Source organism: Lampris incognitus, chromosome 9 (genome assembly GCF_029633865.1).
Source record: "Lampris incognitus isolate fLamInc1 chromosome 9, fLamInc1.hap2, whole genome shotgun sequence".
Classification (NCBI taxonomy): Eukaryota; Metazoa; Chordata; class Actinopteri; order Lampriformes; family Lampridae; genus Lampris; species Lampris incognitus.
In genome coordinates this window covers 31,998,559-32,011,415 of record NC_079219.1, presented here as the reverse complement: position 1 = coordinate 32,011,415, position 12,857 = coordinate 31,998,559, and the positions used below count along the sequence as shown (strand labels likewise).

Genomic DNA, 12,857 nt, shown 5'->3' with positions numbered 1-12,857 from the left:
AGACTTAGATTACGAGTTGCAAGATGAGAGGCAGAATTGAACAGAATCCATCCATCCATCCATTATCCAAACCACTTATCCTACTGTCAGCGTTGCGGGGATGCTGGAGCCCATCCCAGCAGTCACTGGGCGGCAGGCGGGGAGACACGGACAGGCCGCCAGTCCATCACAGGGCCGACAGACAGACACACATTCACACCTAGGGACAATTTAGTATGGCCGATTCACCTGACCCACATGTCTTTGGACTGTGGGAGGAAACCAGATCACACTTGGGAAACCCACACAGACATGGGGAGAACATGCAAACTCCACACAGAGGATGACCTGGGACGACCCCCAAGGTTAGACTACCCCGTGGGTCGAACCCAGGACCTTCTTGCTGTGAGGTGACCATGCTAACCACTGCGCCACTGTGCCACCCAACAGAATCCATTCTTCCTTCATATGTGCCCACTACAGCTTTATTCATCTTAAGTTTGTTCAAAACATATGCTGGACTATGGTAAGGGTGCCTAAAATTAAGCCTGAAATAAGCTGTTGATGTGGCAGGTGTAAGAAGGCCACGGCATATAGTTTGACTCTGCCCTATGCTGCTCTCTTAGGGCTAGCACACACCAGCACAGAAGCATAGCGGTGAGTCAATTAACATGAGTCAAGTATCATCTGTAGCACACAAGGTGTTTTTACATAGACATCCTGCAATACTGCTGTAATGAAGACCCCCTTTTCCCCCCAATTTTACTTGGCCAATTACCCTATTTTCCAAGCCGTCCTGGTCGTTGCTCCACCCCCTCTGCTGATCCAGGGGGGGCTGCAGACTACTACATGCCTCCTCTGATACATGTGGAGTCACCAGCTGCTTTTCACCTGACAGTGAGGAGTTTCACGTCATAGCGCGTGGGAGGGTAACACTATTCCCCCCAGTTCCCCCTCTTCCCAAACAGGTGCCCCGACCGACCAGAGGAGGCGCTAGTGCAGCAACCAGGACACATACCCACATCCGGCTTCCCACTAGCAGACACAGCCAGTCGTGTCTGTAGGGACACCCGACCAAGCCTGAGGTAACACCGGGATTCGAACCGGCAATCCCTATGTTGGTAGGCAACGGAATAGACCGCCATGCTACCTGGATGCCCCTTACACTGAACCAAAGGCTGAAAATGAAAATGGGGAAAAAAAATGCTGTCCTGGTGTGTGATTTTTACATAGCACGCCAGCATTCCTGGTGGCTGACCCTTTTACACAGACGTTGATTCAGCTCTGTGACTGCCTCTGCTGCCGACTTAACGCCAGAACAACAATAACCCCCCCATTCCGTGTTTGTATGTTTTACACAGAACGACGAGGCGCAATGTTCCCTCCTTGGAAAGGCTGTGTAAAAAGCCCTACAGAGAACTCCAGCTGATACCTGTCAAATATTAAATGCGCCGTGTTTAGCATTGCTCTCAAAGGCCTCAAGTGCCTTTTTCCCATAGAAAATGTGAGTCTGGTATTAAAACAGTGAGACTTTTATTAAAACAGTATTCTAAAAAGTTGTGGCTCATTCAATAGGTGTGTGTTGATTCAAAGCTAGAAGGAGGTGTGAGGGGTTTATATTGTAATGAATAGGAATGGTAAATGGACTGCATTTATATAGTGCTTTTCTAGTCTACCGACCACTCAAAGTGCTTTACAATGTATGCCTCACATTCACCCATTCAGTCACACATTCATATACTGATGGCGGAGGCTGCCATGCAAGGTTCCAACCTGCTCATCAGGAGCAGTTAATGGTTCATTGTCTTGCTCAAGGACACTTCGACACACTCTCTGCAGGAGCCGGGAATCGAACCAGCGACCTTCCGATTACTAGATGACCCGCTCTACCGCCTGAGCCATGAGCCATGCTGCCCCTGGCTCAGGAGGAGGAGTGTCCTTCTTGACTGGTGTCAGCTGGTCTTTACTGACAGGCCATATTTGACTCTTTATCTGAGATAGTAAACAACATTAAATCTTGATCCCAAATTGCCCTCTTTAATCTTCCTCTAAGGATTATATGCCTGTCACACTCCCAAATAGATAATTTAGTCCTCTCTACCTTTCTTGCCGAGTTATTTCTCCTGCAGGATCAGAAACACTTCCATTCCCCCTTCCATATACTGTATAGTTGGTGTGGGTTCAAATGAGCTGCCTCTGTCGGTGAAAGTCAAGATATGCGTTATCAAGCAGAGAGGGTGAATTAATTCAAACCTGGGGGTCATTTATAGATTGTTTCTCCTTTTTGCAGCCCAATATATTTGCCCATCTGTTTAATTTCCAAGTTTAATTACTAAGTCTAGTTAAACTTACGCAACCTAACCTGAACTTATAATAGTTGCAATGGGATTCATTTTATTTTGGTTTTATGCTATATTTAATGTTTTCTTTTTTATATTTTATTTTTAAAGATCTCAGATTTCATACTTATCTGCCTGTTATACTCATCAGCCATATCAGGCTTTCTCTTTAGAGTGGTGGGATGGGACAGTCAAGATGGGGATGGTGACTTATACAGTATTTCTTTACTCAAAATTACTGTAATCACTGTGTTATACTTCAGAATTTAAAATGATTTCATCAAGCATACCTTAGTCAAGTATTTTGCTGGATGCATTTATCGTCTAGGGTCATAGATACAGAAAGATGTGATTTTAACAACTAGCCCCCTAACCACAGAAAGAATGAATGAATCAGCAAATCCAGGATTAACAAACTGGAAATCAGTATAGTGAAACTTTTTTTTAGATAAATATAAAAGTGTTAATAAGGGAATTTTCCAGTTCCGCCAGTCTGTAACTGCTGTTACATATTGCGTGTGTGGAAGGAAGCACTCTCTTTTTCTCTTCTTTTACCTCTATCCTTGGTAGGACACTAAGCCCAAATTGCCTTCACTGCCATATGGTTGGTTAGTTCATTAAAAGTACCAAGTTCCTGCAATGCCAAGAAATTTGTGTTGCCAGTCTGTTACGTTGAACTGTCCGAATCCATGGCAGGCGTTAAAGTGTGGTTACATTTGTTCGATTGCTCTGATTTTTCCATTGTCTCAGTAAGAACTATAATCCTATCTATCAGCTCAGAGTTTAAATCCCCTCCATAGTATGATCGATATCATAGTATGCATACAGCCAAGTCAAGTTTATTTGTATAGCCCAAAATCACAAGGTGGTCTTGAACATACAACATACATCAGTGTCCCCTCAAACTCACTGTGATTTTCAGCCATTCAAATGTTGTTCAACTCAAATGTGTTTTTGTCGTAAAAAAGGTTCTTGGCTAGGCCTCAGTGTCTACTGGGAGCCAAGTACATTGATTACATGGTGATTGAGCATGAATTGTAAGTCTAGATTTGAATTCATGCATTCAGCCTCTTTTTTTTTAACTATAATCCATACATTGCTTTTGTATTGACGTTGTAAGACCTATTTATTATCTTCTTACTGAAACCAGACAGGCAATAAGCTCTATAGTGTCAGACACTCTAATAAATGTAACAGTGCTGAAAGTACTGCCATTTAAAAGTGGTAAACTCATCCTGTCTGCCAGTTGGCCAAGTTGCTACCTCTTTTTTTGCTGTATTGTGCAGAAGGTGGATGATTGTGAATCAGTGATAGCAGTCATCTTGTTCATAATCTCGTCCTGTTGAGTGGTAGATCTATGACTCTCTAAATTCATTTTTGCAGAGTCGGCAACTTTCATCTGCTGTGAAATGCTTTTGCATTAGGGTGCTTTCTTTCCTAGACTAGCATGAGGTCAAGAGTTTTATATAAAGTTAATCTCTACTACTACTACTACTTTTGGCTGCTCCCGTTAGGGGTCGCCACAGCGGATCATCCGTTTTCATTTCTTCCTGTCTTCCGCATCTTCCTCTGTCACACCAGCCACCTGCATGTCTTCCCTCACCACATCCATAAACCTCCTCTTTGGCCTTCTTCTTTTCCTGTTCCCTGGCAGCTCCATATTCAGCATCCTTCTCCCAATATACCCAGCATCTCTCCCCCACACATGTCCAAGCCATCTCGATCTTGCTTCTCTTGCTTTGTCTCCAAACCATCCAACTTGAGCGGTCCCTCGAATATAATCGTTCCTAATCCTGTACTTCTTCATCACTCACAGTGAAAATCTTAGCACCTTCAACTCTGCCGACTCCAGCTGCACCTGCTGTCTTTTCGTCAGTGCCACTGTCTCCAAACCATATAACATAGCTGGTCTCACAACCATCTTGTAAACCTTCCCTTTAACTCTTGCTGGTACCCTTCTGTCGCAAATCACTCCTGGCATTCTTCTCCACCCACTCCAACCTGCCTGCACTCTCTTCTTCACCTCTCTCCTGCACTCCCCATTACTTTGGACAGTTGACCTCAAGTATTTAAACTCATATGCCTTCGTCACCTCTACTCCTTGCATCCTCACCGTTTCACTGTCCTCCCTCTCATTCACGTATAGGTATTCCATCTTGCTCCTACTGACTATCATTCCTCTTCTCTCCAATGTATACCTCCACCTCTCCAAGGTCTCCTCAACCTGCACCCTACTCTTGCTACAGATCACAATGTCATCTGCGAACATCATCGTCCACGGAGACTCCTGCCTGATCTTGTCCGTCAAATTGTCCATCACCATTGCAAACAAGAAAGGGTTCAGAGCCTATCCTTGATGTAATCCCACCTCCACCTTGAACCCATCTGTCATTCCAACTGCACACCTCACCATTGTCACATTTCCCTCATACATATCCTGCACCACTCCTACATACTTCTCTGCAACTCCTGACTTCGTCATACAATACCCCTCCTCCTCTCTCGGCACCCTGTCGTATGCTTTCTCTAAATCTACAAAGACACAATGTAACTCCTTCTGGCCTTCTCTATACTTCTTGATCAACATTCTCAAAGCAAACATCACATCTGTGGTGCTCTATCATGGCATGAAACCATACTGCTGCTCGCTAATCATCAACCCTCTTAACCTAGCTTCTATTACTCTTTCACATATCTTCATACTGTGGCTGATCAACTTTATACCTCTGTAGTTGCTACAGTGCTGCACATCGCCCTTGTTCTTGAAAATCGGTACCAGTATGCTTCTTCTCCACTCCTCAGGCGTCCTCTCACTTTCCAAGATTGTGTTAAACAATATAGTTAAAAACCCACATCTGCCGACCTCTACGCATTCTGCGTAGTCACTCCGCATTTTGAGACCAAAATACACGACTACGAGTTGATAGTCCAAAATACGCAAAAGAGCTGCCTTTAAAATAAATGCTTGGCCGCTGTGATGGCCGAGCAGAATAAATCGCCATTCTTACAAACCGCTTGTCATGTGGCTGGGAGGTTCGTATCCCAGACTCGCCGTAACCGGTCACGGCCAGAGCGTCCACGGGGTAAGGCATTCATTAAGCCATCCTTACTTGAGGGATAGTGGGTTTAGATCGGTGTAGTGTTCGGGGACTCATCATTCTCCAGCGACTCTGGCCCATCCGGGCGTTCCAGCCAAGCAACCGAAAGCATTCTCCCTACGTCTCCTTCGAAGCCTGAAGGTAATGCAATCCATGTGAGGCTTCAGCTTGTAAAATAGCGAGAGCAGCTGACACGCGTTTGAAGGAAGCTGGTATTATGACTATCTCCTTCTTGTAGAAACGTGAGCCAGGGGAGTTATTCGACAAGAGTTCCGGCCATATGCCATTGGGTTAATCGGGTGGGATAAGGGGAAAAACTAGAAATAAATTTATACAAATTTTTTTTTAAAAATGCTTGTGTGATTTTAGGCCTCCATAAGACGTTTTAATTTATTTTGGACTTCAAACTGATTTTTTTTTTTACCTGATGCAAGCCTACTAACATGGTGAACAGTCATGAATCCCAATGACTGGCGGTTTTGTTTTTTTGATTTCAGTATTCAATAAATAAGTGTTTTTTCACAATGTAGTGTGTGATGTCTTTTTTTTCAGCGTGTACTTTCGGCACGCACGCAAACACAAAAAAAAAATTGTATGCGCATGCACGCAAAAAGGACTACTCATTTTTATTCTTTAGGGTTGGCAGGGTCTGAAAACCCCATTGCCATCTCTCCTAAACATCTCCGTGCCTCCACAGATATGTCATCAGGACCAACTGCCTTGCCACTCTTCATCCTCTTCATAGCTGCCCTCACTTCCTCCTTGCTAATCCACTGCACTTCCTGATTAACTGATTCACTATCCCTCCATCATCCAACCTTCTCTCTCTCTCATTTTCTTCATTCATCAGCCCCTCAAAGTACTCCTTCCACCTTCTCAGCACACTCTCCTCTCTTGTCAGCACATTTCCAACTCTATCCTTGATCGCCCTAACTTATGGCACATCCTTCGCAGCTTGGTCCCTCTGTCTAGCCAATCGATACAAGTCCTTTTCTCCTTCCTTAGTGTCTAACCTCTCATACAACTCACCATACGCCTTTTTCTTTGCCTTTGCCATCTCTCTCTTCACTTTATGCTGCATCTCCTTGTACTCCTGTCTTTCTTCATCTTTCTGACTATCCCACTTCTTCTTTGCCAACCTCTTCCTCTGTATAATTTGCTTTACTTTCTCATTCCACCACCAAGTCTCCTTGTCTTCCTTCCACTGTCCTGATGACACACCAAGTACCTTCCTAGCTGTCTCCCTCACTATTTCTGCAGTGGTTGCCCAGCCATCCGGCAACTCTTCACTACCACCCAGTGCCTGACTTAACTCCTCCCTGAACTGCACACAACAGTCTTCCTTCTTCAACTTCCACCATTTGATCTTTGGCTCTGCTTTCACTCGCTTCCTCTTCTTGGTCTCCAAAGTCATCTTACAGACCACCATCCGATGCTGCCTAGCTACGTTCTCCCCTGTCACCCATTGCAGTCTCCAATCCCTTTTAGATCGTGCCTTTTACATAAGATATAGCCCACCTTTGTGCACTTCCCTCCACTCTTGTACGTCACCTTGTGTGCTTCCCTCTTCTTGATATATGTATTCACCACAGCCATTTCGAACCTTTTCACAAAGTCCACCACCATCTGTCCTTCCACTTTTCTCTCCTTGACACCAAACCTACCCATCACCTCTGTTCCCTTCACCAAGATATCCATTGAAGTCCGCTCCAATCATCACTCTCGCCTCCTTGGGTACCCTCTCCACCACGTCATCCAACTCACTCCAGAATTCCTTTTTCTCTTCTATCTCACACCCAACTTGCGCTGATAACATTCAGCAATACACCTTCGATTTCCAGCAATTTTATTATTTACAGATGAATCTGAAGTTCATCTCTAAATAATAAAATTGCACTGTCTAAGAATTTGTCATAAGAATATGGCATTTATGCATTTGGAGTTCCAATAATAACTCAAACTAGTTGAGTTGGTGTGCAAGTAAAGTTGGCATGTGAAAATGTATATCACTTGCTTATATTTTGTGGTTTCTCCTAGGTTTCAACATCACAGAAGGCTACTCTCAGCCTCAGTTTTCCACAGTCCAGCAGCTTCAGGACTCTAGCACCTTGGAGTCTCAGGCCCTGTCGTCTAGCTACCACCCCCAGAACCTACTCCATGTGCCTAGCGCAGAGGTGGTGAGTCCTGTCTTTCAAGGCCTGCTGCAAGGTTTTCCTCTGCACTTATCTGTTTTAACAATGCAACCCTTTAGGCAGGTTGAGGTGTGAGTAACAGGGTTTCTGCAGGTCCTTAAGTCTTTTAATTTAAATTTTCTGAATTTTAGGCCTGAGGTGGTTTGAAAATCTCGTAATTACAGTTTTAATTGGTCAAGTTTTTTTGTACAGCCCAAATTCACAATAATGATAATAATGTGGCGGATGAAAGAAAGGAGACGAGACCACTTCTCCTTTTGACCACAAAGCTGTGGGGTCATTTATTTCCTCCAACAAAAACTAAGTCAGCAGTTCATTCTCTAAAAACCTCAGCCTTGTGTCTACCCACAATACCCTTTGCTAACCCCCGCCCACTGTCTTAAAAGGACCGTCTCTGGCCCGAATGGTGAATATCTAACCTGCAAGTAGGTCACTACACAAGCCCTCCCCCAGAATTCACCATGACAAAAAGAAAAAAAAATGTGGTGGGGGACGAATAATGCAGCCAAAACGGCTCCTCTTGATGGGTGTAGGGGCAGGGGGGCGTCCACGCCGAGGGGGGTGGGCCAGTTGAACTGGCCTGTCCAAGTCCAGGTGAGCCGGCTTGAGGCGATCCACTGAAACCCACTCCTGCTTACCACCAACATCCACAACAAGGTTCTTAGCCCCCGCCATCAGGTCACAGAAGGGGCCATTGTAGGGGGGCTGCAGGGGGGTACGGTGGGCATCATGCCGGATGAAGACGTACCCAGCCGACTGCAAGTCCTTGGGGATGTAAGACTGAGGGAGGCCATGCCACGAAGTTGGGACTGGAGTGAAAACGCCGGCAGCATCCTGGAACACAGCCCGTTGGCGGGCAGCAGACCACGGTGCCGCGCTGTCTGGGAGAAATTCCCCTGGAACCCGCAGTGGCTGGCCATAAACCAGCTCGGCTGACGAAGACTGGAGGTCTTCCTTAGGGGCGGTCCACAGGCTAAGCATGACCCATGGGAGCCGGTCGACCCAGCCACTGTCTGTGAGGCTGGCCCGAAGAGACAGTAGCTAGCTCTAGCTTCATAGAAGGGTGCTCTTCAGCCTTCATGGAATGATGAAACTGCTCACATAGGCTTCAGTGACTGCAGTCCAGAGCTCGGGTGTGAACTGCGGGCCCCGCTCAGAAGTGAGATCAGATGGCATGCCAAACCGGGCTACCCAGGACCCGATGAACGCCCAGGCCACCTCAGCAGACGTGGTGGTTGACAACGGAATAGCCTCTGGCCAACTAGTGGTCCTGTCCACCATGGTAAGGAGATGAGTAAAACCACAGGAGGAGGGAAGAGGTCCTACTAGGTCCACATTGACATGGTCAAAATGCCTCCCAGGCACTGGGAACAGCGCCAGGGGTGCCTTGGTGTGGTGGTGAACCTTGGAGCGCTGACATGCCATGCAGGTGCCTGTCCAGTCTTTGACATCCTTCCTGAGGCCATGCCACACAAACTTGGCCCCCACCAACTTCGTTGATGCCTTCATGCCTGGGTGTGAAAGGCCATGGATGGCGTCAAAAACCCGTTGCTGCCAGCCCGTGGGCACCATGGGCCGGGGCTGACCCGTGGAAATGTCACAGAGAAGTGTGGCCCCAGCGTCGTCGAACAGCACATCCTTCAACTGCAGCCCGGTCGGTGTCAGCAGTCCGGTAGGCCTGCACTTCTGTGTCAGCAGCCTGGTCTGCAGCCATGGCTTTGTAGTCAAGTCCCAAGTGGACGGCCCCCAACATCGCCCGGGAGAGGCAGTCGGCGACGACATTGTCCTTGCCGGCGACGTCCCGGATGTCAGTGGTGAACTCTGAGATGTAAGAGAGCTGGCCCTGCTGGCGCCCAAACCACGGCTCGATGGATTTGGCCATGGCGAATGTTAGCAGCTTGTGGTCCACAAACACAGAGAACTGGTGGCCTTCCAGCAGAAACCGGAACCGGCGGATAGCGAGAAACAGGCCAAGAAGCTCCCTGTCGAAGGTACTGTATTTCTTCTCACTGCTGCGCAGCTGGCGGCTGAAAAAAGCAAGCAGCTGCCAGTCTCCGCCCACCCACTGCTCATACACTGCCCCCACGGCATAATCTGAGGCATCCGTGGTGAGTGCTACTGGGGCAGTTGGTGATGGGTGCGCCAACAAGGCGGCGTCAGCCAGCGCAGCCATAGCATACTCAAACACCCGGTTTCTCTCCTCCGACCAGTCCACAGGGCCCTTGGGGTCCTTAACCTTTAGAGCCTCATACAGGGGGCACATGAGATGAGCCGCCCGGGGAATGAACCGGTTGTAAAAGTTCATCATACCCAGGAACTCCTGCAGGGACTTCACTGTGTTCGGGTGTGGGAACCTGGCGACGGCATCCACCTTGACGCGGAGGGGGGTTGCTCCATCCTTTGTAACCCGGTGCCCGAGGAAATCAATGGTTGGCAGGCCCAACTGGCACTTTGCCGGGTTGACGATGAGCCCATGCTGGTTGAACTGTTCGTACAGCTGCCGGAGGTGGACCAGGTGCTCCACTGCGGACATACTGGCCACGAGAATGTCATCCAGGTAAACAAACAGGAATGGCATATCTCGCAGCACAGAGTCCATGAGCCGATGACACGTCTGTGCAGCCCCCTTGAGCCCAAACAGTATTCTCAGGAACTCGAACAGGCCGAGCGGCGTGATTACTGCCGTCTTCGGCACATCCTGTGGGCGGACCGGCACCTGGTGGTATCCGCGCACGAGGTCCACCTTGGAGAAGATGACCGTCCCCGCCAAGTGCACGGAGAAGTCCTGGATGTGTGTGGGGGGGGGGGGTAGCGGTCTGGCGTCGTGGTGTTGAGGCGGCGGTAATCACCACATGGGCGCGAGCCACCATTAGCCTTCGTGACCATGTGCAGGGGGTAGGCCCATGGACTGTCGGAGCGGCGCATAATGCGGAGGCGCTCCATGTTGGCAAACTCCTCCTTGGCGATGGCGAGCTTGGCTGGGTCGAGGCGCCGTGCACAGGCGTAGACTGGGGGGCCCGTGGTGGTGATGTAGTGTTCCACTCCATGCTTGGTGACTGCTGATGAGAAGATGGGCGTTGTGAGGTCTGGAAACTCAGCGAGCAGACGCTGAAATTCATCCCCGGTGGCAATCATGTTGGACAAGCTAATGGGACCCGCCTCCCCCAGCGTACATGTGTAGTAGCAGAAGGAGACGGCATCGATCAAGCGGCAGCTTTTAACATATACCAACAGTCCATAAGCGCGCAGGAAATCCGCACCCAGGAGGGTAATGGACACCTTCGCCATTACAAAGTCCCAGCCGAACCGTCGACCTCCAAAAACCACCTCCACATACCTCGTGCCATAGGTGCGCATAGGGATGCTGTTAGCAGCATCCATAGGGAGGCTGAATACGCCGGCCATCGCGTCCACTGTTATCGCAGGCATGATGCCCCGCTGCGCGCACGAATTAACTAGCAACCGCCAGCCGAAGATGGTGTCCTGAATAAACAGCAGCCTGCCTTCTTGGCCAACGCTCAGGGCTACTACTGAGCACCGGCCCTAGCTTTTCCCGCCCTGCTGAAAGCGCATGGTGCACGGCATTGCTTGGCTTTTGTTCCAAACCTATCATGGTAGAAGCACAGTCCGCCTGAGTCCTGCTGCCGACGAGAAACTGCTGCCGCATCGACGCCCGCAGCCTCAACCGGTGGTGATGGAAGAGCGTGGGCAGGCAGCAGAGCGGCCGCACACTGCTGTCGGCTGGCAAGAAAAATCCTGTCAGCCCCCGCGGCCAACTCCCGAAAGTTGCTGGTGGTGGACAACTTGGAGCTGGCCAAGGCGGCAATGGACGTGCGAGGGGAGCTGACGGAGGAACAGCTGGCCGAAAAGGAAGGCGGGGTCGCACGAACCCAGCATACTCAGCATCTTGTCCATTAGCTCCGATGGCTTGCCGTCTCGCAAGCCTTGCAGCGAAAACAACCAGTCCGCCCGCTCCACCTCTGCTAGCTCAAAAGCCTGCAGCAAGTGTCTCTTAATCGTACCGCACTTATCCACGGGCGGCGGAGCTTGCGGCAGGCCCAATGTCCGTAACGCCGTAGATGTTCCGAGTGCCGCCACGACGTAGTGGTACTTGGTCTCATCCACGGTGATGTTCCTAATCGCGAACTGGGCTTTGGTGAGCGAACCATGCTGCCGCAGCCGTTTCCCAGAAGTCGGGCAGTTTGAGCGAGACGGCGTTAGTCACTGCCGCTGCACTGGTAGCTTCGTTCTCCATGGCTCACGTCGGGGTCACCAATGTGGAGGATGAAAGAAAGGAGACGAGACCGCTTCTCCTTTTGACCACACGGCCGTGGGGTCGTTTATTTCCTCCAACAAAAACTAAGTTAGCGGTTCATTCTCTAAAAACCTCAGCCTCGTGTCTACCCACAATACCCTTTGCTAACCCCCGCCCATTGTCTTAAAGGGACCGTCTCTGGCCTGCATGGTGAATATCTAACCTGCAAGTAGGTCACTACAATAATAATAATAAAAACTTTATTTATATAGCACTTTTCTAAAACAGTGTTACAAAGTACATTACAAAGAAGTAGAACCAGACAAGGCAAAAATAAGGGTAAGACCAAATAAGCAAGAGTAAAAATAAAAACAGTATAAATAAATGACAACAAATATCAAACATTTGTAAGTTTTTTAAGACGTGATTTAAAAGAAGATAGAGACTTGGTTTGTCTTAGTTCAACAGGAAAAGAGTTCCATAGTGTGGGGGCTCTAACAGCAAAAGTCTGATCATCCTTTGTAACAAACCGAGACCTAGGAATAACCAGCAGGGTTCCATGTGTTGATATTAATGGTTGAGGGGGCGTATAACCAGTCAATAAATCAGAAATGGATATAGGAGCAAGACCATTGAAAGTAGGGGTGGGCAGTCTTATCCAGAAAAGGCCAATGTGCGTGCAGGTGTCTCCTAATCAAGTTCCTCAGCAAAGACTTTACTGGTTGATTAGTGGGATCAGGGTGTAACTGCTTGGTTGGAACAAAAACCTGAACCCACACCGGCCCTTTCTCGATAAGATTACCCACCCGATTTAAAGCTGTAAAATTGAGCAATAAATTTTTAAAATCAATTCGAAATATAACAGGGGACCAGTGTAGGGAGGCAAGCACAGGAGTGATATAGTCATGCCTCTTTGTCCCAGTAATGAGCTGAGCAGTGGTGTTTTGTACTAAGGAGCCCTTGCTGATACCAGAATAAAATCAAGTCAATTTTT

At 48.4% G+C, this 12,857-nt stretch overlaps 1 protein-coding gene across 1 annotated transcript in view; it reads left to right on the top strand.

Moving 5' to 3' along the window:
- The window catches only part of LOC130118683 (zinc finger protein 236-like), a 139,983-nt gene that overhangs the window by 86,040 nt on the left and 41,086 nt on the right, over positions 1–12,857 (top strand). The window contains exon 16 of the mRNA XM_056287124.1: positions 7,454–7,593. Within this exon, the coding sequence (XP_056143099.1) occupies positions 7,454–7,593 (140 nt within the window). The remainder of the gene's footprint in view (positions 1–7,453; positions 7,594–12,857) is intronic.